The 26,398-nt window shown below is 41.4% G+C and overlaps 2 protein-coding genes across 10 annotated transcripts in view; one reads left to right on the top strand and one right to left on the bottom strand.

Moving 5' to 3' along the window:
• SLC31A1 (solute carrier family 31 member 1) overlaps nt 1-15,834 on the bottom strand; it is a 39,549-nt gene extending 23,715 nt beyond the window's left edge. Inside the window, exon 1 of one of the 2 annotated variants that reach the window (XM_072842411.1) lies at nt 15,676-15,834. The gene's annotated coding sequence lies outside the window, so the exon portion shown is untranslated. The remainder of the gene's footprint in view (nt 1-15,675) is intronic. The other variant, XM_072842412.1, reaches the window with a different exon arrangement.
• FKBP15 (FKBP prolyl isomerase family member 15) overlaps nt 12,882-26,398 on the top strand; it is a 59,280-nt gene continuing 45,763 nt past the window's right edge. The window contains exons 1-3 of one of the 8 annotated variants that reach the window (XM_072842387.1): nt 16,037-16,215; nt 25,108-25,161; nt 26,002-26,117. In XM_072842387.1, the coding sequence (XP_072698488.1) occupies nt 16,163-16,215; nt 25,108-25,161; nt 26,002-26,117 (223 nt within the window). In that variant the 5' untranslated portion in view covers nt 16,037-16,162. Of the gene's footprint in view, nt 13,006-16,036; nt 16,216-25,107; nt 25,162-26,001; nt 26,118-26,398 lie in introns of those variants that run through there. The other 7 variants (XM_072842386.1, XM_072842385.1, XM_072842384.1 and 4 more) reach the window with 7 other exon arrangements.

The following is a 26,398-nucleotide window of genomic DNA, read 5'->3' as shown; positions in this document are numbered from 1 at the left end:
TTACCTGCAGTATTCCTGATTGCTTTACCTCTTACACGGCTCTAAGTAAGGTAAGAAAAGACTCACAGGAAGCCCGAGCTCCAGGCTATATTTCAGCAATCTGTTAAAATTCACAAAATCCCAAAATGCCATTCTATTATATGTTTCCATTCTTCTAAAAATGTCATCGTGTACTCTACTCCTTTAAAATATCAAGTCACCTTTGATTATTACGCCTCTATGTAAACTCTCAAATGCTCAGTGTTGTCACAGAGAGCCATCAGTCCCAAGCATTGACTCAACAGTCCTTTGAATAATTCTCTGGCAATATATGTATTGCAGTTGCCCTTAGCCCTTACTGTGATTATGATGTGAAAGAATGTTTAAGAGTAAAATGAGGAAATTTTCGTTTCTAGCCCAGGTTTTCCTATTATATCAGGTAATTTAATCTTTATGGTCACAGTTTCCTCAGTAAAGAAAATAACTCATCTTGGGGCCTATTTCAATTAGAAAAGTTTAAGTGTATATAATATTTTTCAGTGAGAAACCAATGGCATACCTGTCTTTTCTAGATGCATTGTATTAATTGAGATACTTTAGACATAATATCTCTCTGGCTTTATCAAACATTTCTGAGTATACTGTTCATATCACTCTGTAATATTTTCCAATTTGCCAATTTTTTAAAAGTTTTATATAAGTAATCTCTACACCCAATATGGGGCTTGAATTCATAATCCTGAGACCAAGAGTCAGGTGCTCTTTTGGCTGAGCCAGCCAGGTGACCCTCCAATTCACCAATCTTAATCATCTCTTCCGCGAGATACCTTGGTAATGCAGAAACAGTAAGAGCAAGAGCTCTCCTGGTCTGGGAGTCAGACTGCTGACTGCCATAAGGCATGTCATGTTTGAAACACAGAACAAGTTACTAAAACTTTGTGGGATCATACATCCATATAAAACTAGAAAATAAAATCTCACAATATTCTGAACATCAAAATGTAAAAATACATATGAAAGTGACTGATACAGGGACACCTGGTTGGCTCAGTGGTTGAGCATCTTGCCTTCAGCTCAGGGCATGATCCCGGGATCCCAGGGTCATAGGATCGAGTCCTGAATCAGGCTCCCCACAGGAAACCTGCATCTCCCTCTGCCTGTGTCTCTCCCTCTTTCTGTGTCTCTCATGAATAAATAAATACAATCCTAAAAAAAAAAGTTTAGAATTTTTGTTATTAATGACGCATTAATAACATATAAACAATAAATGTTAATTACTTTCTTCTTAACTCAGGGATTTCTTAAAAGTGTGATCTCAGGGGACAAGGGAACATGTAGGTGTCTCAGTGGTTGAGTGTGTCTGCCTTCAGCTCAGAGTGTGATCTTGGTCTGGGGATCGAGTCCCGCATTGGGCTCCCTGTGAGGAGTCTGCTTCTCCGTCTGCCTATGTCTCTGCCTCTCTCTCTGTGTCTCTCATAAATAAATAGTCTTTTAAAAAGAAAAATAAAGCATTTATTCATTGTGATATCCAAAAGGGCAGAGCTAGCCTAGCCTCACTTAAAAATTTTTTTTAATGATTTTATTTAAAAAAATCAAATATGGGGGGGCACCCCCATGCGGGATTCAACCCCAGGATCACACCCTGAGCCAAAGGCAGACGCTCAACCACTGAGCCACCGAGACATCCCGCCTCACTTAAAATTTACACATATTATCACCTGATAATCAAAGAACCTTCTGGGCTAACACTGAATTTAATACCAAACGGCTCATCTTTGAGATCTGAGAATTTTTCACCTACTATGTGAATAAAATCTCTTTGTTCCAGATGAAGGAATTTATACATCTTCTGTTGTTTTATTTTTCTAGACTAGTTGTGACATACCATAACTGAACTTCCAGAAAGGCAGACCTCAAATAGGAAATGCATGGTTTTGCTGACTAAAAAACAAACAAAACAAACCCCAAACCAACAAACTTCTGTGTGAAGAAACTTGGATATAGTTTCCAAAATGATTAAGGAAATTATGATTTGCTCCCAGGGTCTATCCCTAACCATTAACTCCTGCATCTCTGAGATTGGCAAGTCTGTCTGAGATCCTGCATAGCCCACCAAAAACAAATGAAAAAACCACAAGTAGGAAGCTGTGGGCAGAAAACATATTTTCCCATTGCTTTTTTATGGCGGCTCTCCAAGTATGCAAGGGAGTATATTCATTCTCTAACTAGTAAAACTATACCTACTTGTTGTGGGCCCTTGGGGAAACTACTTAATATGCTCTAAACTCAGTAATAAAAGTAGCTACCTCACAGGACTGTTTTTAGGACTGTTATGACGAGCTCACTAAAATAACAGCATAGTAGCTGAGAGGGCAAGTTAGTTTCTTCAAAGATAGGGCTGGCAGTAGCACTAATCTCATGACGGTGTGCCCACATACAGTGACCCTGGAATGCTGTATTGCATTGTTACTGCTTCATCTACTCTTCTCTCTAAACTTGGCATCAAGTGCAATTCTCTCTTTGTCTTTCATCCTCTGCTCCATAGCTAACCAACCTTTCTTTCTAACCTTTGCTATTCTCATTTTGGGAGTTTTCAGGGTGAGCTAGTATATCTTAGCCACTTAACTTCATCTGCAGGGACATCGGGACATCCTTCACCTATATTGAATCAGGTGGTCAGTAATTTGCTTTAATTTGATTCCAATTTGCATCCATGTTCTTTGAAATGTCTCAGTTTCAGGCTTCTCTCACCCTGTATAAAAGATGCTTTTTATGGGTGGTTTCCCCACCACCAAGTAATTCTCCAACACCAGCAGGGTGTCATTCAGTTCAACTGAATTCTACTACCCAGAGACAGCATCAAATTCCACAGGTGAAAGGCTTAGTCCTATAAGAATGCCCTCCACTTCAGATGCTAATTACAGACTCAGGTAGTTACCTGCACTTTCGACTGGAGATAAAAAATCAGAAGTCTCCACAACCCTTTCTCTTTGGGTTCAAGTGATTTGTTAGAGCACCCCACACGATGAAGGAAACCCATTTACTCAACAGATTACTGATTTATTACAAAGGATATTAAACACTATGAATTACTAGAGGCAAGGTCCTAAACAAAGGAGCTCTGTCCTGGTGTTTGGGACGTGGCACAGTGGTACATGGAAGTGTTCCGGTTCTCCAAGCCAAAAGCTCTTTCTTCTTTTTTTGTTTTTTTCTTTAAAAAAATTTTTTTTTAATTGGAGTTCAATTTGCCAACATACAGCATATCACCCAGGGGTCATCCTGTCAAGTGCCCCCCTCTCTTCTTTTTTTCTAATGGAGGTTCCATTACACAGGCATGATTGATTAGATTATTGGCCACTGGTGACTGAAAATCTTCTGTCCCTTCTGCTGGGAGGCTGGGGACTGAAAGTTCCAATTCTCTGATCACTGGTTGGCTTTACTGGCAACCAAACTTAGAAGCCTCAGGGCTTTTTAAAAGGCATCACATTATAGTTGGATAGAGGCCAGGGAGGAAAGGGTAGAACATGAAGGTGGAGAGAATATATAATATGGTGTGTGGTGGATCATTGAGGCTCCAGACACATTTAGTGTTTTGATTTTGCAAAGAAAAGCCAAATAAAGTATCATAATTTATCATAAAAAATTGTCAAATATATACAAAAGTAGACTGAATGTACTAATTGCCCAACTTGTACAATTATCAACTAAAGGCCAGCTTTGTCTTATCTATACCCCATTCATTCCCACGGCCTGCATAATTTTAATGCAAATTTCAGATATTACAACATTTTATTCATATGCATTTCTGTATCTCTGAAAGAAAGGGACTTTAGAAAAAGCAAAACAAAATACAATACAATTAACTCACCTGAAAAATTAACAATAATTCCTTAATACCTTCAGGTGTCCAGTTTGTGTTTGCATTTCCCTCAAGTGTCTTATACATTTTTAAGAACATGGACTTTACTTAGAAGATTAATTGACTCAAGTTTGTGTTCTCGATTTCCAACTAAATTACAAAGTGCTAAAAAAAAAGAGGTACCTCATTATAACATAACAAAGGACACCGTTATAGCTCTCATCACTTAGGAAATCTCATTCTATGCTAGTAATGGGATGCATACTAAATATATATTTCTTATATATAAATCACAACACCATACTTCAAAAAAATGTTTTTATTTCTATAGTCATTTTTTTTAAAGATTTTATTTACTTATTCATAGAGACACACAGAGAGAGAGAGGCAGAGACACAGGCAGAGGGAGAAGCAGGCTCCACGCAGGGAGCAGACGTGGGACTCGATCCCAGGTCTCCAGGATCATACCCTGGGCTGCAGGCGGCGCCAAACCACTGCGCCACCAGGGCTGCCCTCTATAGTCATTTTAACTAGGATTTTGGGAGGGAAAAGGGATATACTCAAAACGCCATTTTGAGGGGTGCCTGGGTGGCTCAGTCAGTTAAATGCCTTCGGTTCAGGTCATGATCCCAGGAGTCTTGGGATAGGGCCCTGTGTCGGGCTCCCTGCTTGGCGGAGAGTCAACTTCTCCCTTCCTGAGTTCACATGCTCTTTATCTCAAATAAATAAATAAAATCTTAAGAAACAAACAAACCAAAAAAATGCTATCTTGAAATGAAAACATGGTACATTATCCATCCCATTTTTCTACATCCTAGTTTATTAAGAGTAGAGAAGGGGTAGTTAATTCTGTCCCTTAATTCTAAGCTATAACATAGCACCACATATCTTGTGGTATTTCTGAAACCAAAATAAAGGAAATGCTCTTCATGGTTAATTTCTAGAAAGCTTATATGGTCCTTTTACAAGTTGTCCAAGTAACAGGCAGAAAGAAGCCTACTGAGGCATCTACCTTGAGCTACCCAGAAGTAGCTGGCATTGAAGAAAGTTTATATTTGAAAAGATGGGATCTACCTGGGTAAGCATGTGAGGCCCTGTCATCCTCTCCTCTGTAACTTTAGGAGTCAGAGTGCACAAGGGAGCTGAGCTATCTCCTATCCCAGAGTGTCTAAGTGCCTAAATATGGCCCTTAGACAAGTTTCCTTATTCTAAAATTAGAAAAGTCAACCCTAATCCAATTGTCTCTTCTAAATGTACAACTTTATTTATAAGTCAGATTTTGTATTCATCTGTATTCCCTCTTACCTTTTTTATTTCATACACATGAGATTTGTAGGAATACAAGGATACATGTTTATTTTGAGTTGAATATTCCTAGGTTATTCCTACTAAGTATTTCTAACTCCGTAGCTACCACTTAGCACATAGCAAGTAAATGAGGTCCAAATTTTTAACCGCAGCACAAAAAACGGCAGTGGGAACCAGAAGGAATGTGTGTGTACATTTACTTAAACACACACACACCCTACACACAAACATACACACATCCTTCTTCAAGAGTTTACTTGGTCTTTTGTCCCTTCCTGAATCATACTAAATGTGCACAGGGGTGGGTTGGAAGGTGTGTCACACTATGCAGGGAAAGGAAAGATATGGCACCTTGAGAGGGTAGCAAGATAGAGGCTAGATCACTCTGATCTCTTCCCAGACTCAATTCAAGGAGTATTTAAGTACCCTCTGCCCCAGGGGCTATAGGGAATTTAGAGATGAAGAAGACAGTGGCTCTTACTGAAACCTATAATTTACAGAACAAATTTCACAAATGGCTTAAGGCACCTAAAGAGAGAATGATAGAGGTGAGAAATGGAAGGAAGGAAGGTTAATAGGTCGAGTCAAGAGGTATGAGTGGATGACAGAATTCTGATCTGTTTTATGGTCCCTAGCTCCTCAGAAAGACATCTGATTGTTAGGGTACCACCAATTTCACAAAATTCTCACATTCCACAATCATCAAAAATGTGGGAAGCCAGTGAAAAATACACACAAGCAGACATCTCAGTTAGGATCTCTTTCTTGATCTTTCCACTTTCATTCCCTAGATGGACTGTAATAAACAGCTAATTTTCTGAATTCTCTATGTGTAAGTACTGGCAAAAGTGATTAGGAGACAGTTCCATTTTGTTCTGAGTTGTAACATTCACCTTACAAATTAACTGTAAGAGCATACTAGAAAGCACTAGAAAAATCTATATGATCGTGATATAGTTGGTGACTTTTGTCAGGTTTGCAACTCAACATCATTTTGGTGAGGTTGCTTATACTTGACCCTTACTTAAGATGTAGTCTCTGAATAACGAGATAAAAATTAAGATGTTTCAGGGGTGCCTGGGTGGCTCAGTTGGTTAAGTGTCTGATTCTCGACTTCAGCTCAGGTCACAATCTCAGGGTTGTGTTGGGCTCTGTGCTCAGCCAAGAGTCTGCTTGAGATTGTCTCTCTCCCACTCCCTCTGCCCCCACCAAACACATGCTCTCTAAGATGCTTACCTAAGATAGGTAAGGTACATCTTTAAAAATTAAGATACTTCACGAAAATGATATTTCTCATCTCTTTTGCTGTTTATTCACAATTAAAATCTCATAGAGAGACGCCCGGGTAGCTCAGTGGTTGAGTGTCTGCCTTCAGCTCATGGCATGATCCTGAAGTCCTGGGATCAAGTCCTACATTGGACTCCCCACAGGGACCTTGGTTGTCCCTCTGCCTGTGTCTCTGCCTCGCTTTGTGTCTCTCATGAATCAATAAAATCTTTAAAATCTCATAGAATACCAAAACTAGAAGAGTGTTTGATTATTAGGCTGATGTACATATTGTTTTGAGCCAGCAATTCCACCTCTAAATACAGTTGCCCTGTGAACAACACAGGGGTTGAAACACTGACCTCCAAGCAGTTGAAAATATATGTATAACTTTTGACTCCCCAATACTTAACTACTAATAGCCTACTGTTGACCAGAAATCTTACTGATAACATAGTCAAATAATATGTTGTTTTTTTTTTAAGATTTTATTTATTTATTTGAGAGACACAGACACAGGCAGAGGGAGAAGCAGGCTCCATGCAGGAAGCCCGGCGTGGGACTCAATCCCAGGTCTCCAGGATCAGGCCCTGGGCTGAATGTGGCGCTAAACCACTGAGCCACCTGGGCTGCTCAATCAAAGTGTTTTGTGCCTTATATATGTTATATGCTATATTGCTACCATATAGTAAGCTTGCAAAAACGTTATTAAGAAGATCGTAAAGAAAATACATTTCAGTACCGTATTGTAAAAAATCCACCTGTAAGTGGACTCACACAGTTCAGACTCAGGTTGTTCAACAGTCAGCTGTATCTATCCTAAAGATACACTAACACACATGTCAAATGTTATATGAAAAAAGTTATTTGTTATAAGATGTCTGTGGTAGCAAAGCATCGAAAGTACAACATATTCATTGATTGGGCACTGATTAAATAAATTATCCTATTTCCATAAAATGGAATACTTTGCAGCCATAAATAAGAATGAGGAAGCTCTTTATATAGTCATACAGGATGATCTCCAAGCTATAGTATGAGATGAAAAAAGCAGGTGCACTGTATGGTAGCACATGTAAAAAAATTCAATAGGGTATAAAGTATACATACATTAATTGTAAACACACCTATACTATCTCTAGGGGTCAGGGCACAAGAAAGTGGTAACACTGTGATCCATAGGTAGGGAACTGGTCAGATGTGGGTAGGCCTAGAAGGGATATTTTTCACTAACCATCCTTTTGTACCTTTTGGATTGTGAACCATTAACCATTATATTTCATTAAATAGGGATATATTTCCTATTTAACAAAATTACATCATCAAGTCCAACTCCCCTATTTTACAGGTAGAGAAACGGAGTCCACAGTATTAAACTTAATGATAGTAGTATACCCTTTAGTCACCTGAACCCATAACATCTACTTCTCATATAGGCTTCTCTAACAGTGGTCTAACCACTCACCCCAAACCTCCCACTTCTCTAGATGGTTTGCAGCGAAGCAGGTAAGTAGGAAGAATTTCTGAGCTTTACATATCCTGTTTTAGTGACAAATAACATAGAAATTCCTGTTTTTCTTGCCCACTCTCATCTTTCTGTACAAAGAGGATCAAGTGTACAACTACATTCTTCACAGGGGCCTTTAGCAAAGCTTTTATTTGCCTGATTTGAATAGGACAACTCAAATTTGATATGTCAAGCAAACAAACTGAAAAGGTCTGTTAGTTATGCAATGATAGAAGGGCCTAAGTCCAATGGGGAGTAGATCTCCCAGCTACTATACTTCATTTCTCGGATACCCTTTGTTGTTGGCTAAGCCACATCCTAACATCTAGCAATCACGAGGTACACCCTTTTATACCTCTCTTACTGGATCCTTTTGTAGTCTTGATATATTTCCAATGTGCTAATTGTGAGTGCTTTAATATGATTTCTGTAGATTTCAGTATTTTACAGATACTGTAAGAGTAGAAAAAGTCCTGGACTAGATACAAGAGGCTCTGAGCTATAGACACGAGAGCCATATATTAGCCACATGGCATTAAAGCAAATCACTTAAAGCCAACAAATACTAGTTTCTTTATTGCAAAATGGACATAAAAATACCTACGCTCTGTCAATCTCATAGGGTTGTGAGGATCAAATAAAATATGTCAAAAATATTTTCTAAGATATAGTACGGATGAAATATAATTGGTAATAGTTTACTTACTCGTTAGATGACAAAATTAATCTCTAAAAGGAGATGTCCAAGTCACACATAGGGCTCATTTTCATGTCACTTGAAGTATATAACCCCCCACAGTTTGATTTAAAAAACACATGCCAGTCCGATAAACATACATTGGCGAAGCATTGCTTTAACTGCCTTCCTGTTATAATCAAAGGCAGACAAAGGTCCTCCTTGCTTAAATTTTCCTTTTTTTTTTTTTTTTTTAAATAGTAGGCTCCACACCAATGTAGGGTTTGAACTCACGACCTTGAGATCAAGAGTCGCATGATCTACTGACTGAGCCAACCAGGCGTCCCTAAATCCTTTAATTATACAGGATTTTAATAATCTAGATCATAATGTTATTGCTTTGCCTATGAATACTGGGAATTAACTTGGTGTGAGGCAAAAACTAGAAAACATTTTAACTTCCCCTATTTTATTCCTCCCTCCCCCTTAAAAAAAAAGATTTATTTATTTATTCAGGAGAGAAAGAGTGAGGGGCAGAAGATGCAGGGGTAGAGGAAGAGGGAGAGAAAATCTCCAGCAGACCCCTTGCCCCACTTGGGCACTGTGTGCGGTTCTGTCTCACAACCCTGAGATCATAACCTTAGCCGAAATCAAGAGTCTGACACTTAAATGACTAAGCCACCCCAGTGCCCCTTCTCCCTCCCTTTAATTAATAAGGGATGATTTAATGGAAATGCATTTAAAGAGTCTACACAAAAATGAGAAAAGTTGTTTAATACCTTAGATTGAGGCTGCATGGTGTGGTGGAAAGGTACTAGGCTAGGAATCAGAAGAGCTAGGTTCTAGATCTGGCTCTTGGGACTTATTATCTGCGTAACACTGAGGAACTCACTTTCCTTGTTCATTCACTCAAATGTATTGTGTACCTATGGAGTTACGGAACTATAATGAACCCCTGTCCTCAAGAGAAGGAGATAAATATTACTGATGAAACACAGTATAAGATGTACTAAGATACAGATCATGCACAGGGTTGTGTGGAAGCTGATAAGAAGCCATCAAAAAAGGTAGAGGAAAAAAAATTAGGAGAGAGGAATGGGGGCCAGCGGGTCCAAAGTTAGCAGCATGCCTTGGCCTTTTATTTTTAAAACCAAGAGACTAAGTTCTAGGTGCTCTAAACTGCTTCAAAATTGTGTCAACACTCAGCACAGTCTCATTAACACCTCTACGACCTATTTAGAGAAAGACTCAACCTGGTTAAAAAGGTCCTGTAATGTTTCACTGGTTGCTAGCATTTTGTTCTCTATAGTGTATAGGTTTCCTCCAAATCATTTCTCCTATTTACTTTTGCAGGTTTCCATCTCAGTATGCTGTAGTGCATAATGTTCTCAGCCTACAAAAGCAGGTTGTATACAAAAGCCCAGGGCCTTTGTGTAAAGGAAAAGAGGTAGGGTGGACCCTTCTCAACCCTTTCCTTTTCCGCAGGGCTTTGCATTCCTAAGGATGCGCCCCTCCTCTGCATGGGGATGTTACCTAAATCTGAAATTATATCACTCAAAGCAGTGGAACTTCAAAAGCGTTTCCTTCCCAGTCCCTACTGTAAGCTCTCTTTTGACATAAATGGCTTGTTTTAATGTATTAAGTATCAGACTCTTGATGACTTCTCCATAGCAAACTAAAGAAAACTTTTAATTTTCTAAACAGCTTTATTATGCTAAAAGCTGCCTGTGGGAGTGCCAGCATCAGCCACCTGCCCTGTCTTCTCTCCTCCCTTTCCCACAATCTCACCTGGCTTGCCAACTTTTTTTTTTTTTTTTTAAAGTGGGCACATGAGCCTACCGCAGGGCTTGAACTCATAACCCTGAGATCAAGATCTGCACTGCTTAACCGGTTAAGTCACCCAGGCGCCCCCTGGCTTGCCAACTTTAAATGGCAGAGTTTTCTGGGGGATGCCTGGTCACTGACTTATCTGTAAACACTTGCTGTTCTAGTGATAATTAGGCCATCTTCTTTTTTGTAGACTTTTGGTGAGGAAGGTACAAAGAAGAATCAACAGTAGAGCCAAACCAGAAGTAGGACAGGCAAAGACTCAAGGTTCGGAGACCCCTGAGAGTATGGCATAAATTGTTTCAGTCACACTCAGTCTAGAACCTTTGTTTTTCTCAATTCAAAATTGAGATTATAATCCAAAGAAAAACTGGATTGAGGTTTTTAAGGGCTAATACCCATTTCCCAAGTACTGTTTACCATGCCTTATCTCATTCAATCCTCAGCAACTCCACATTCTAAGAACTGTTAGGAAAATGAAGTGGAGGTGTGCCTGGCTGGTTCAGTCAGCAGAGCAGGCGACTCTTGGTCTTGGGGTTGTGAGTTTGAGCTCCACATTTGGTGTGAAGATTACTTAAAAAAAAAGATCTTGAAAAAAAAAGGGAAAAGTAAAGCGTATCCTTACACAGGAAATTTTCACTTTTTATGTCATAAATTCCTAAACCACTTGAATTTTTAAATTTCAGTCACGTCATTTAGGGGTGGCTGGGTGGCTCAGTTGGTTAAGCATCTGCCTTCAGCTCGTCATGATCCCAGAGTCCTGGGATCGAGCCCTGTGTCCTGTGTCTGGCACCCTGCTCGGTGAAGAGCCTGCTTCTCTCTCTCCCTCTGCCCTTTCCCCCTGCTTGTGCTCTCTCTCTCTTGCTCACTCTCTATCTCAAATCAGTAAACAAAATCTTAAAAAAAAAAAAAAAAAGTCATTTAGGATAAATAATCCCATTTCCTACATGGCTAAGTAGAAACTTATCTCCTTGGCCTTCAAAGTATTAGACAAATATGGCCCTAGTCTCCCTTTCAATTTTAATCCACTACTTCCCTATGTGTTCTACTGTCTTATACTCTTAGCAAACAATCCCACAGGATTCTCTTAACTGATTTAAATGATAACACACCACCTAGGCTAGTCTCTAATATCATGGGATCAACACTTTTTTCTTTCCCTCAGTGAAGCTGGGTGCTTATCAAGTATCAGGTAGGTTTGTTCATAAATCAATTTATGCCAGTTGTGTTTATTAATGTAAGAATATAATTTAATAAAGTATTATGAAAAGCGATTAAGGGAAGTGACAAGAGGAAAATAACAGCAGCGCTAATATTGAGTACTTGCTACCTGCCAGACGCTGTTCTAAGTGCTTTACATGAATTGACTCCTATAATCTTCACAAGAACCCTTAGAAGCTAGATACTATCGTTGTCCTTATTTTCTAAAGGAGAAAACTGAGCAACTTGCCCAAGACCTGTATAACTAATAAACGGCAAAACAACTTGGCTCCAGAGCTTAAGAATTTACTGTACTATACTGTGTGGACTCTGGTAGTTGTTTCTATGAAAACCAAGTTGAAAGCTTTAGAAAGACTAGATAAAGATGAATCACACAGACACATACAACTACTTTACTTTGTACGTCAAAGTAGCCATAGATATGTCAACAGATGAGCATGGCTGTGTTCCAATAAAACTATTTACAGAAACAAGCAGAAGGCAAGGACAAGGTCTGGCCCCCTCCCTGGGGCCCACACCCCAATAAAAGGCTTATTTTAAAGAATGGCAAAAGGATGTTTATGCTTTAAGTTAAAATCAAATGTTAAAGGTCTATGTGTAACTAATACCTGTGTGATTCCGGTCTTATTTTTTTTAATTAGCCAACTGTTGGCCCTAATTGCATCAAATAAGAGGGCAACTCTGGTCTTGTAAGAAATTTGTGCCTTCTCTCCTGCCTTTGTACTTTTGCCAAAGCCACTCTCTCAATCTGGAGAACCTTATTTCCTCATTTCCACTTGGAATCCCACTCATCTTCAAAGCCCATTATCTAATCCCACATACTCCTCCAAACTAGATATGATCTCTTCTTCCTTTGAAATCCTACAATAATTAATTTCTACTTATGGGATTTACTTCGCTATGTTCCTCTCTATAATTATTTGTATACTTCAATTATCTCCACTGTTCAACTATAAGCACTTTGAGGACAAGAACAATGACTTATTCATTTTCCTATTCCAGGCAACACCCAGCACAGTGCCTTACACAGAGAAGGTTTTCAGACATTTCTTGAACTGTCTTCTAACATTTTTCTGTTTTCAGTAACTGAACAGAAAGAACACAATACTAACTCCCCTAAACCTATATTCAATTCATATTGCTATCACCACACCTATCATCTAACCTGGCCATAACTTTAAACTTTAATAGTTGTTTTTTTTTTTTAAGGTATTTATTCATGAGAGACAGAAAGAGAGAGGCAGAGACATAGGCAGAGGGAGAAGCAGGCTCCTTGTGGGGAGCCCAACGCGGAACTCGATCCCAGGACCTCAGGATCATGACCTGAGCCGAAGGCCAATGCTCCATGTCTGAGCCACCAAGGTACCCTAATCTTTAATATTTACAATGCATTCACTAGTACAGATTAGTATGAGTGCACCTATATATAAAAATTATCATCTCTATAGCAAGTTTGTTGGTAATTTGAAAGGAACTGTTAAAATTGCCACTTCCTGGTTAATCTGTGGAGGGAGTCCATATATTTTATAAATACATCTAAAAACTGTGTATTTAGGCAAAACAAACAAACAAACAAACAAAAATGCTTAATTCCAACCTGAGATCAGGGTTGTGCCTTCCTTACCTCTGTATCCCCAGCAGTACTTAATAGATATGTGGGTCTATTCCACTCCTTTTACAAAGTGTTTAGGGAGACTGGTCCAAGCTCAAGGTGAGTTAGAAGGACTGGGATGGGAATTCAGGTTTCCCGATTCCTGGTCCAATATTCTAATTCAGGATGACAGTGGCTTTTTATTTAATTTTCCCCTCAATTTTTAAAAAAGATCTTATTTCTTTACTTATTAGAGAGAAAGCACAGATGGAGGGAGGGGCAGAGTGAGAGAGGGAATCTCAAGCAGAATCTCCTCCACTGAGCATGGAGCCTAATGTGGGGTCGATCTCATGACCTGAGCTGAAATCAAGAGTCAGACATTTAAGCAACTGAGCCAGCCATGGGCCCCAACAGTGGCTCTTCAATGTACCTTGATTACATTGAATTGCAATGTAATCCTGCAATTCAAATCCTGAAAGACTGAGGAAACCTCACCACCATCTTCCCCTTTCTCAGAACTAAGGGCTGTGTTCCCACAACGGTGACCTGGGCATGCAGATCTCTGGTATCTCGATTGCCAAAACGCTGATCCAGATTTTACATGCCTACCTATCTAAAAAGGCTACTTAAATACCCTGAATGAAAATATCCCGAACTCAAGAATTCAAGATAAGTACTCAAGTGATCTTTTAGCATGTGTTTAAAAGCACTATTCAGATGTTTCAGTGCTGGAGTAACGAAGACCAGTACTGGGGAAAGGGTTAGAAAGAGTGATGTCACTTAGGCAGTTTATTTTCCTTTCTTGAGAGGTAGCCAAGTTCATATCGTAAACAGAGGTGCTGCAAAGAGTTTCAGTTCTATTGCTTAGCCTCCAGTTGCATCACTGTTTTCACTGTCAGCCTTCATTGCTTTAACCATCGTAATCTGTAAAATGGACACAGGAAGCAGATAACAGCCCTGTCCCTCAGTTTAATGGAGGAATACTCTACCAATAAAAATTGGAGTTACACATTCTAACTATTCTATCCTCCTTTCCTGTCCCCTAGAGCTTTAAACGATAGTAAAACAATCTTCAGCTAACAAAAGAGATGAAGCAACCCTGAGAGTTCCCAGCTAGCACAGCATTTTTATCTTTCTGGAAGGCAAGAGCCATTGCTGGGCTCTGGGGATCACACTTGAAAAAATTCCTAAGAGCATGAATTAAGGAATGGGCATAAGGATGAATTCCATTACGCAGTCTAACAAAGGGTAAGAACCCACTATTACCAAGGCACAGCGCTCTGTGACACAGGTGACATCAAGGAATAAAACAGTCTCCGTCCTTGAGGAGCTTACAGTTTAGTAGGAGCACACAGAAAGAAGTAAACTATACTGGAAAGCAGGACAAGGGAAGTGCCGAGAGGTGTGAAGTTCTCTAGGAAGTGAATCACTACCAATCATCTCACTTTAATTTCAAGTGAACAGAGTAAAACATCCCGGTAAGGGCCACCTGTTGTACTAATCTGATCTGGAGAAGCCTTGGGTGAAAGAACCCCGTTGAGATCTACGGAAACGGATGCGACAGTGATACAGTACCTGCTCATCCAGATAGAGGGTAAACCTTGGCTAAACCAGGCTTACCCTGAGATTGTTTCCAGAATCCTATCAGCTTACCAAAGAAACACTTTCTATAGGATACAGAGAGGGTGGAAAGTGGAGACGGAGAAGTCCCCAACAACTGATGTTGACTTAGGTGTGTGGCAAGAAGACAGCAAAATCCAGACCAAGATTGGGACTGGGGATTTCCACTGCTGAAGTCTCGTCCTTTCCATCACTCACTCCCGGAACATCCCAGCTCTTCGGTACCCCACCTGCACAAGGAGGGGAATTCTCTCCAGACCCATGCCACAGTCGAGCGGTAACCACTCTGTAAGGGCGAACTGTGCTTAAGGGTCGATGAGGTTCTCATTCCCCCAGTCGGTCCCGATTCAAGAGACCAGGGATCCAGCGCCAGTCTGTCCTTTACTCCGTGCGACCTCGGACTAGTCATCCAAGTGCTTATTACTTCGTGTCCCCTATTGCAAGTTCTGGGGCTATGAGGAGGAGGCTGGGATTTCAGTCCGATGACCTCTGAGGTCTAAAAGCTTCTTGGCCAGCCGGCACATAGGAGCCCTGGACAAAGAGCCCGCTGAATAAACAGCGAGGTCGGCCACGGGGGACAAGCGGAAGGGACGACAGGCCCGTTTCATAGACGGGGAAAGTGAGGCACCGGACACCCAACCCCAAGGTCACCCCTAGCTCTGTCACTGCAGGGGGCCAGCCGAAAAGATCAGTTCTCCGGACCGCCAGCCCCAGGCCCTGTCTCCTTTCGCAAAGCAGAGCGGAGCCGCATGGAGGGTCCTGGTCCGGCGGGGAGAGGACCGTGCCCCAGCCGGAGGCGGGAGCGGGCTGGGGGTGCTTACCTTCCAGATCGACTCCCGCCGCCGGCGCCGCCCTCTTAGAACCTCAACCCGTCACCACCTCCACGACTCTTCGGAAGCCCCCTCCACCTCTGCCGGGCTCTACGTGTCCACGACCGCCACCGAGGCCGCGGATTCCCGCCCCCGCCCCGCCCCTGCCCCGCCCCCTGCCGCGTCGGCCAATCCCTGCGCGGGATTTCGGAGATCCCGCGGGTTTCACCGCCTCCGCAGGCTGCAGGAGCCTGACGTCACGGGCGCGCGTGCTCGCGAGGCCCTCCCATTTGCCTTCCGCACCCCCCCTCCCCACCTTCTCCCGCGCCTAGACCCCTCCCCGCGGAACAACCGTGCGAGAGTTCGTCCTGCCGGAAAGCAGCACGCCGCCGCGGCATTTCACGACAGCACAAGCCCCGAAAACACTCTTACTTCCCCCTCCACCTCCCACCTCCGTCTCCCGCCCCTCGCGCCCTGCGGCTGGGAGAAAGGCACCGCGATGTTCGGTGGGGGAGACGAGGACGACACCGACTTCCTGTCGCCGAGCGGCGGGTGAGTGACCGAGAAGCTTGGGACAGGGGGCGTAGCTTAAGGGAACTGGGCAGGTGGCTGGAGGGGTCGCTCTGGTGTCAGACTTCTCCCCGACTTCCGGGTCCGGGCCCCCCGCCACGTTCCGGAGCCCCGCAGGTCTCCAAACTGTGCTGTGTCGGGGCCCCTCGGTGCTGGACCTGGCATGTCCCTCGTCCCTCAGGAGGGCCCTGGGGTTCGCCTTTTGCTTTGTGGTTGAGTTTGTCCTGTGAGAGCATCTGGCTCAGGGCTTATAGGAGTCAGCTGGGGGCTCGTAGGAGACTTTCTCTTCCCCGTGGACAAGGCAGTGACACCTGAGAGTTCCCTGGCCCTTGTGGGTCAGCTCCAGCATCCTTTAGGGCCCAGCCCGGATGTCCCCTTTGGGCGCTTTCCCTTCTCCCACAGACCCAGGCACGATGCCTCGCTTCTTTTCCTCCTTATTCCTACAGCTAGGCTAGTGAATAACCCCCCTGTCCTTACTAGGTTATGAACCCTGGCAGAACAGGGACTCCTGCTGCTGCTCATCTCTGCCTGGCGCTCAGCACAGCGCATCGTGTGTGCTCCGGAAGTGCCTGTTGAGTGAGTGACAGCTGTGAAGTTGTCCTCCAAAGCTTAGAAGCCCTGCAAGAGACCGCTGCCCCCCCCCCTCCCCGCCCTAACACATACCAGCCTGGGGCACAGCTCTCCAACCCACAGGGGTTTGTCTCTTCCCATAATCAGGTTAGCCTTTTCCCTCGCGTTGCGTTACTAAGGCAGCTTGATCCCTTTGAAAGTGAGCTGCCAATCCTGATATTTCAGAGCCTTTTCTTTGGACATGTTTTTTTGTTTTTTTTTAATTAATTTATTTATGATAGTCACAGAGAGAGAGAGGCAGAGACACAGGCACAGGCAGAGGAAGAAGCAGGCTCCATGCACCGGGAGCCCGACGTGGGACTCGATCCCGGGTCTCCAGGATCGCGCCCTGAGCCAAAGGCAGGCGCCAAACCGCTGCGCCACCCAGGGATCCCCGGACATGTTTTTTTTTTTTTTTTAACACATTTAAGAATGTACAGAAGGATGACCGAAACCCCAACATACACTCCTCATCTTACCGCTGAGAGGTCACAAAAATGGTTAAGCTGCTGTGCCTACTCTTCTCTCAAGTTGCTTCTAGTCCTGTTGAAGAGTTCAGTACAAGAGTGGCCGTAATGACACGGCCCTCTTTTGGTCTTGAATACGATCTTTTGACTTAAACTGTGACTGGCGGTATATTACCCACCCTTACGTCCTTTTTTCACCCTCACCACGTTGTGCCACCCCGCTTTCACTTTAGGTGGTCCACACCGACTGAGTTCCACTTTGAGTTCTTTCAGTTGCTCAGTTATTTTTAGACTCTGCTTTGGTTCCTTTTTCCCTATTTCCACCCGAAACAGTCACTAAAATTTCCACATAGTCCAGCCTGCTGCTGTTGTCTGTGTAGTCACCTTTTTGATTGAGGCTTAACTCACCTATTTTTTTTTTTTTTAAATCTGATGAGCTAGCAAATAGATTCAGGTGAAAAATAAAGAGATGAACCGAATTTAAAATAAGCAAAAGAAGGACACCTGGGTGGCTCAGCGGTTGAGTGCCTGCCTTCTGCCCAGGGCGGAATCCCAGGGTTCTGGGATCGAGTCCCGCGTGGGATTCCCCGCAGGGAGCCTGCTTCTCCCTCTGCCTCTGTCTCTGCCTCTCTCTCGGTCTCTCATGAATAAATAAATAAAATCTAAAAAAAAGTAAATAAAATAAGCAAAAGAGCTATTTCTCCAAAGAAGATGATGTACAAATTGCCAGTAAGTACATAAGAAGATGTTCAACATCATTGGTTATTACAGAAAGGCAAATCAAGTCCGCAAAAAGATACCACTTCACACCCACTAGAATGGCTGTTTATCAAAAAGACAGTGTGGTGGTAAGGATGTAGAGAAATTGGAACCAAATACAAATTTGCTTTGTAAGGTAGTGAGTTACTGCAAATATGGCCATGCAAGCTGAAACTACAAAGTAAGCTTGATAATCAGTGGGAAAGATTACAGTTGTTTCATGGTCTTTTAAAAATTTTGGTTGAGACAAACTGTTGATTCCTTAAGATTTAGTGTTTTCTGTTTTCAAAAATTTATAAAGAGGGGCGCCTGGGTGGCTCAGTCAGTTAAGTACCTGCCTTCCACTCAGGTCATTTTTTCTGGGTCCTGGGATTGAGTCCTGCATCAGGCTTACTGCTCAGTGGGGAGTCTGCTTCTCTGTCTACCTCTGCCGCCCCCCACCCACTTCATGTGCGAACAGTCTCTCTCTCAAATGAATAAAAATAAAATCTTAAAAAAAAAAACTTATCAAGGAAAAAATCAAGAGTGCTTACCTCTGTGTGTACAGCTTATTTTGTGTGTATGTGTGTGTGTGTGTACAACTTATGATAAGGAGTGGGGATTTCTTCTATGCCTTGGGAAATTGTCATATTTCTAAGTTTGGATCAGCTTCTGACATTTTATCCTTTGTGTTTTCAATGTTGTAAAATACTTCCAAGAGTTCCTTTAATGTGAAGTTTTTTGGTATGTCATTTCTTCTGGGACATTCATCATAACCACTTATATATATATTGATGTTTTCCCTCATTAGGTTCTTCTAACTGCACATTTAGCCTCTCAAACAGCAGTGACGTTAACAGTTCCACAGTTTACCATTTCTTCTATAACTTCATTTATACTATGACCTAAATTTCACTTCCAGCATTATCACATTAGTTTCTGTGCTGTACTTTTATCTTTGTTGGCCAATTCTGTCTTTTGAATATCTGTTTTTGTAAAATGTCATATGGGTTTATCACTGGGAGACAAGACGGCACCAAGCGCACCCTTTGCTCTCTGTCTCTGAATTGAAAAACAGGTGTGCAGTGTCCAATCACCAAAAGACTGAAAAAAGTGATAAAATTGTTCACTGTTCATGAGGGGTATCTGTTATGTAGTGATTTGTAGACTGAAGAACTAGCTGCAGAGTTTGCACTTTATGCACTAACAGTTAATATACCATTATAAGTTAAATTTGAACTGTGTTAAACTAGTGTTAGTTTGATTAAAACATGTTTTGGTTTTTTTTTTAAAGACTTATTTATTCATGAGAGACACACAGAGAGGCAGAGACATAGGCAGAAGCAGAAGCAGGCTCCCTCTGGGGACCCTGATGCAGGACTCTATCTCAGGACCCCAGGATCATGACCTGAGCCAAAGGCAGATGCTCAACCACTGAGCCACCCAGGTGCCCCTAATTAAAACATGTTAACTGAAGATGTTACGTGTAGGAACTGTGCAAGCTGAGGGCTTCTCATAGTAAGGCATTAACTTTCATAAAGTGAAACTACAGGATATAAAAGGATAAATAGGCACATTAATAAAGAAGACTTTAACAAACATCTCCCAAACCAAGGATAAAGTGGATAAAAAATTACTAAGAATATATCTTTTAAAGGGGGGAAAAAGCCTTTTGAATTAATATTTTTTTCATATCAATTTGTTTTGTATATGGCTGTGCCTTTTGGAACTTTATAAGAGATACTTTAACAATCTTTTTTTTTTTTTTTTTTAAAGATTTTATATATTTATTTGAGAGAGAGAGACAGAGCATGAGTGAGGGGAGAGGGAGAAAGAGAAGCAGGCTCCCTACTGACCGCATGTGGGGCTTGATCCCAGGACCCTGAGATCGTGACCTGACCTGAAGGCAGCTGCTTAGCCAACTGAGCCACCCAGGCACCCTGTAAGAGATTCTTTAAGTTCACTTTGTTCACTAGGTAAAAATATTTCGGAGAAGCCTATAAATGAATGTTAAAGCTCCCAACTTTTATGCAACAAGCAGTCTGCTACTGATTGAAAATGACAGGGTCAATAACACCAGTCCTGTGTTCTTTTCCAGATTCCTGGCCTGAGATAGTTCTTGGTGGCTCAGTTAATGTGGCTTTTCTGAGCAGGCCCATCAAAGACATGAAATCTTTTAGTTCTAGGCATTAAACTGTGCCCCTAAACATACACAGCAGCTAATTGAATGATAAAAGGCTTAGTAAACAAAGTGGTACTGATCACTTATTTTTGTTCCCAGTAATAACCAGAGAAACCAAATCAAATTTTAAGATTGAGGGGACGCCTGGGTAGTGCAGGTTGAGCGTCTGCCTTCGGCTCAGGTCATGATCCTGGGATCTGGGATCGAGTCCCACTTGGGGATCCCTGTGAGGAGCCTGCTTCTCCCTCTGCCTATGTCTCTGCCTCTCTCTGTGTGTCTCATGAATAAATAAATAAAATCTTAAAAAAAAAATAAGATTGAGAATACTGAAAGATTCATCAACGGTCTCTGATTCAGCTATTCCTTCTTTGTTTTTTCCTGAGGAAGTAGAACATATGACAGTAGGTATTGCAGCTGCTTTCCACTTCCTCTTATAACTGTAACTTGCTGTAAATATACTTCTTAATTTTCAAGTATTTTGACTTGATTCCATTTAGGATAGTCAAGCCTAGGAGAAGTGAGAGTATTAGTGCCTGAGATAGCTGTTGAGGTAATTGATAATCTGTGTTCCAAGTTTCTAAGCCTCTTCAAATCCATGTTTAACCTAAAAGTGATAATCAGAAGGCTTGCTTGTTTTTTGATTTTGCTTTTTCTTAACTCTTTTCCTACCATCATGACTTTGAAGTGAAGAAATATGTGAATGTCTGCTAAGTGTATGGTACTTTATTTCAGCTAATAGCATTTCATAGTTGTGGTCAATTTGTGCATTGATTGATCATGCTTTCTCCCTTACAGGGGTATGAGTTCAAGCAACATTGGATATGTGCACATATGTATACAACACATAGTGTGTACTTTGTGTCAGGTACCATACTAATAAATATGCATTATCATATTTACTTTTCCTCACTAGTGTATTAGGTAGTTTTTACTATTATATCCATATTGCACATGGAAAGTTAAGAGTCAGAGAGGTAAGTTGCTTAGGGTCATACAGCTAAAAAGTAAAAGAGAGGTAAGCAGGGATGCCTGGGTGGCTCAGCAGTTGAGCATCTGCCTTTGGCTCAAGGCATTAACCCAGGATCTGGGATTGAGTCCCACATCAGGCTCCTTGCAAGAGGCCTGCTTCTCCCTCTGCCTGTGTCTCTGCCTCTCTCTCTGTGTCTCTTATGAATAAATAAATAAAAATTAAAAAAAAATCCAGCAAGCAGATTTCTACTAGACTGTCATGTGCCCATTATTATTATTGTAGAAGTAGATATTTGATGCCATATTTTATAAAATAAATAGCAACAAAGTTGTTGTTTTAAAAAATAGAATTAATACACTATAACTGTTATGTGTTACTGGTTTTTTTTGTCTTTTTTTAAAAGATTATTTATTTATTTATTTGACAGAGAGAGAGAGAGAGAGAGAGAGAGAACGCACAAGCAGGGGGAGAGGGAGAAGCGGGCCTCTTTCCAAGCAGGGACCCTGGGATCAAGACCTGAGCTTAACCAACTGAGCCCCCCAGGCGTCCTGTGTTACTGTTTTTGATGAGAAAAGAAAAGGAGTATAAAGCTAAGGTTATGTAATGACTTTGGCAACTAAATGCATTGGCTAATGTTTATTTTAAAAATGTAATTAGTGGTGTAATGACTTTTACTGTGAATTATAAACATAGAGACTCAAGTCCAGAGTTAGCAAGCCCATTCTTGCTATCATAGAGAAGTATGTACATTTGAGAATCCTTTAGAAGTGGAAAAAATAATTTATGAGAAACTTATGCCCCTAAATCTATATAGAGTTCATTTTAGAAAATTAATAGAAAATAGAATGGATCTGAAAAATCATTGGGTCGATCTGGCTTTTAGATTGATTTTGCAGTCATCAATTGGTTGGCCTTTAGAGCATCTATGGAAACATAGTTTACATATGACCCTTTTGTCTTTCCCTTGAAAAGAATATAGCAACAAAATGAAAACAGCAAATCCAATATCCATATCCATACTGAAGCTAACAAGGATATTTATTTCTTATTTATCTGTGCATAAGCTATTATATCTTAACCTAGTTAGGATCTTAGTTTGATCTAGTTTTGATCTTAAGTTTTGTACATTTTTCACTGTGTTAAAGGCATTATTCTTTTAGAGAATCTTACCAGATTGCCTCTGTTAAAGGAGAAATCATGGTCTCCACTTAATTTTATTAGAATTTGTTGATGAGTTATTTAGGCCAGCACTGCTCTCTCTGCTCTTGCAGTCTCACTTAACCACTTAGTCCTTGAAAGGAGGCATTATTGGGATGCCTGGTGGCTCAGTAGTTGAGGGTCTGCCTTTGGCACAGAGCATGATCCCTGGGTCCTGGGATGGAGTCCCCCACCAGGCTTCCCTGCAGGGAGCCTGCTTCTCCCTCTGCCTGTGTCTCTGCCTCCCTGGTTCTCTGTGTCTCTCACGAATAAATAAATAAAACCTAAAAAAAAAAAAAATAAAGGAGGCATTGTTGACCCCATTTACAAGAAACTGAAAGGAAACTCATAGTACACTACCTTGAGAAAATAGGATGATAGTTTCAAATTATATTAAATTTATTTTGCAAAATGTTAGTATGTATTCTACATTAAAATTATTGGGGGAAAGGCCTCCAAAAGTTGTGAGGGTTTTTTTTAAGGTGTTGTTTTGTTTTGTTTTTTAAAGTAATCCCTATGTCCATCGTGGGGCTCGAACTCATACCCCTGAGATCAAGAGTCGCCATGCTTTACTGACTGAGACAGACAGGCTCCCTTTAATATTTATATTACCTAAACCAAAGATGCCTTTGGAGAAGAGGAGCTCAGAGCCAGACTAGACTTTGAGTTCATTTACTGAGCCTGTACCAGACCCTCAGCAAAATATAGTCAAATAGTAATTATAATAGTTAATTATCATGTTATATAATAACTGATTGAATAACTTTTATTAATCTATATGGAATATAATTCCATACAACAGCTACCTGTTATATATATCTTATATTACAGTTTGAAATTATTTATTATGTAATGCTTAATTTCTGTGTTAGAGTATATAAGTTCCTTGAATATAGAACCCAGCTTTGCTCACTAATGTATATTCAGCGTTTAGCACAGCATTGGATACATACTTCTTTTTTTTTTTTTTTGGATACATACTTCTTGAATGAATGAAGTAGACTCCTGTGGGAGCCCCTAAGAAGATCATTTATCTAGACTTTGAGATTAGGGGGATCTTCCAGGGGAGAAAAGAAACAGGAAGAATGTTTCAGGCAGAGGAAACAGCATATCCAGAGGCAGGAGATTAGAAAGATCTTGCTTTATTTGAGAAACTATAAGTTCTGTGTAGCACACAGTTGAAGATGAGAAATGGTCAGTTAGGAAGCTTGGGAAGTATGGAGAGGTAAGGTCTTGAAGGGCTTTGTATAGCTGTCTCGAGTTCAGATTTTTATTTTGGTAGTATTGAGGTGTTATTGAGGGTTTTAAGGAGCAAAGAGACTTGATCGAATTTGGTTTTTAGAAAGATCACTGTTGATGCAGTGGGGGAAAAGGGTAAGTAAGCAGGCAAGACCAGGACAGGGAGATGTTAGGAGTTTGTCAGAATAATTCAAGTTAGACAAATAATGATGGTGACCTGAGCTACGAAGTGGCAGTGAGGATGGGGAGAAATGGATGGGTTCAAGAAGATATTAAGTAAAATCAAATGGACTCAGGGATTGGTTAGGAGTACCCGGAGGGGGAGGGAGCCAAGGATGTTCCCCAGATTTCAGTTTTGGTTGTGGATGTTCGCAGAAAAGAGTTAACACAGGAGACATGACAACATCATTTTTTAGAAAGTTCTGTTTACAAGGTTGGCACTTGGCTGGCGTATGGGAACTTGATTGGTAAACAGTTCCTTACACTGATACAAAGCTTTCCATAAATGACGAGTGGCTCTCTCTGCCTAAACTGTGTGTACAAGGACGCCTGGGTGCTCAGCAGTTGAGCGTCTGCCTTCGGCCCAGGGTGTGATCCTGGAGTCCTGGGGTCAAGTCCCACATTGGGCTCCCTGATGGAGCCTGCTTCTTTCTCTGCCTATGTCTCTGTCTCTGTCTCTCTCTCTCTCTCTCTCCCTGTCTCTCATGAATAAATAAATAAAATCTTAAAAAAAAAAAAAAAAACTTGTGTGTACAAACAATGTGGTTTATATTGAACCTTACCTTCTTTCTGGGAGTATGAAGTTTTGGTTCATGCTAGAGGGTTTCTGTGTGACTAACCTCCAATAAAAAAAACCTGGGGTACTGAGTCTCTAATGAGCTTCCTTGGTAGACCATACTTTATATATGTTGTTACAACTCTTTGGTGGAGGAAGTAAATGTCAGTTTCACTCCACTGGAAAAGGACTTTTGGAAACTTGCTCCTCATTTCCTCTAGACTTTGCCTCCATGTGCCTTTTCTTTCCCTTTGCTGATTTTGCTGTGTTATTCTTTTGTTGTACTACTTCTTAGCCATGAGTACAACAATATGCTGAGTCCAGTGAGTCCTGGCAGATCACTGGTGGTCTTGGAGATCCTGATACGAAAAGTATTTTCCCTGGGAGAAGAGAACATAAGAGAGCAGGTTTTGCTGGGGCAGTGGGGGTTGAAAGATAGGAGTTCTAGTTTGGGCATGTTGCATTTGTGTGGCTGGTGGGATATATGTGTTTTCTGACACTCAGGAGCAAATTCTGGGTTGGGGATACAGATTTGAACGTTATCAGCATTTGGATAGCACTTGATAACAACGTAAATGAATTAGATTGCCAAGGGTGGGGGAGTGTCACTCGTGAGGGCATGGGCCTTTGAAAGGTTGGGGAAGGGGTGCCTGGGTAGCTCAGTTATTGAGTATCTGACTCTTGATTTCGGCTTTAGGTTCATGATCCCAGTGATCTCATGGGTCATGAGAGGAAACTCCTTGCTCAGCAGGTAGTCTGCTTAAAGATACTCACCCCCTCTGTCCCTCCCTCTCCCCCCCCCCCACCCCCATCAATTAGTCTTTTTTTTTTTTTTTTTTTAAATAAAAGGTTGCACAAAGAAAGAAGAGCCCCAGGAATTATATAAGGATCCAGAGACATGAGATGACAACAAGAGAGGAATCCCATTAGCATTTATTGATGTCTTACTTGGGCCAGTCCCTCCTCCCACCCCTATAAATATCCCCACAGAAGTTAAGGGAGGAGTTTGTTTGAAGAAGAACAAATTAGTTGACTGTAAAAAGACGGCATGAAGGCCAAATAAGATAAGGACTGATAAACTGTGTTTAGTAACAAAAAGGTTGCTGGCGACCTTAAAAGCAGTTTCATTGGAATGATTAGGGCATAAGATTGATTGCAAAGGATGGTAAAGAATCATTCTGCCTGTTAGGTGAAAGGATAGGACCATGTTTGATGGAGTAAGTTTGGAGTACAGTTCTAGTCCAGTGTAACAAAACTAAAAAGAAACTATGACTTGCCAAAAGCAAGAATTTTACTTTGAAGAGACCACAGAGAGCATCTGCTCAATTTACCAATCACTCAATTTACATACACAAAAACTGAGGTCCAAAATAAATGCCTTGACCAAAGTCCTGTGGACAGGCAAAGTCAGCTGATGTTCAGATCACAAATACAATCTTGATTTCAAAGACACTTAGCTGTCACTTCCATTATTGAATGGTGGGATACGCAATCAAGGAGGTATTTGTTCAAGATTGGAGGTAAGCAGGTTTTATAATGATTCCAAGTTTGAGATATGTCATATGATGTAATTTTCATTTTCTACTAACAGTGCCAGATTGGCCTCTCTATTTGGACCGGATCAGGCATCTGCTGGCTATGGAAATGAATTCTTCCAGTACACAGCCCCCAAGCAGCCTAAAAAAGGCCCAGGAACAGCAGCAACAGGTAAGTGAAGAGGTTAGGATTGGCCCTTAACAGGTTAGTTAGAAGGATAAGCAATCTTCAAAAAGTGACATGCCAGGTTGTCCATCTTCAGTCAGTCTGGCCAAGTTCATTGCCAGTGGTACATTTGTCTCTAAGCTCTGAGATCCTAATTCCAGCACCTAGGTAGTGTGCCCTTTGTTGGAAGCTGGTGGAGGAAGGTCTCAGGCAAACTCTTGCCTCATGTTTATAGCCCGAGGCACTCCAAGTAGGTACTGTCTAATGTTTTGGCAAGAAGGAAGAGC

The sequence above is a fragment of the Canis lupus genome, chromosome 10 (genome assembly GCF_048164855.1).
Source record: "Canis lupus baileyi chromosome 10, mCanLup2.hap1, whole genome shotgun sequence".
Lineage (NCBI taxonomy): Eukaryota > Metazoa > Chordata > Mammalia > Carnivora > Canidae > Canis > Canis lupus.
This window is presented reverse-complemented; position numbering and strand designations above follow the sequence as displayed.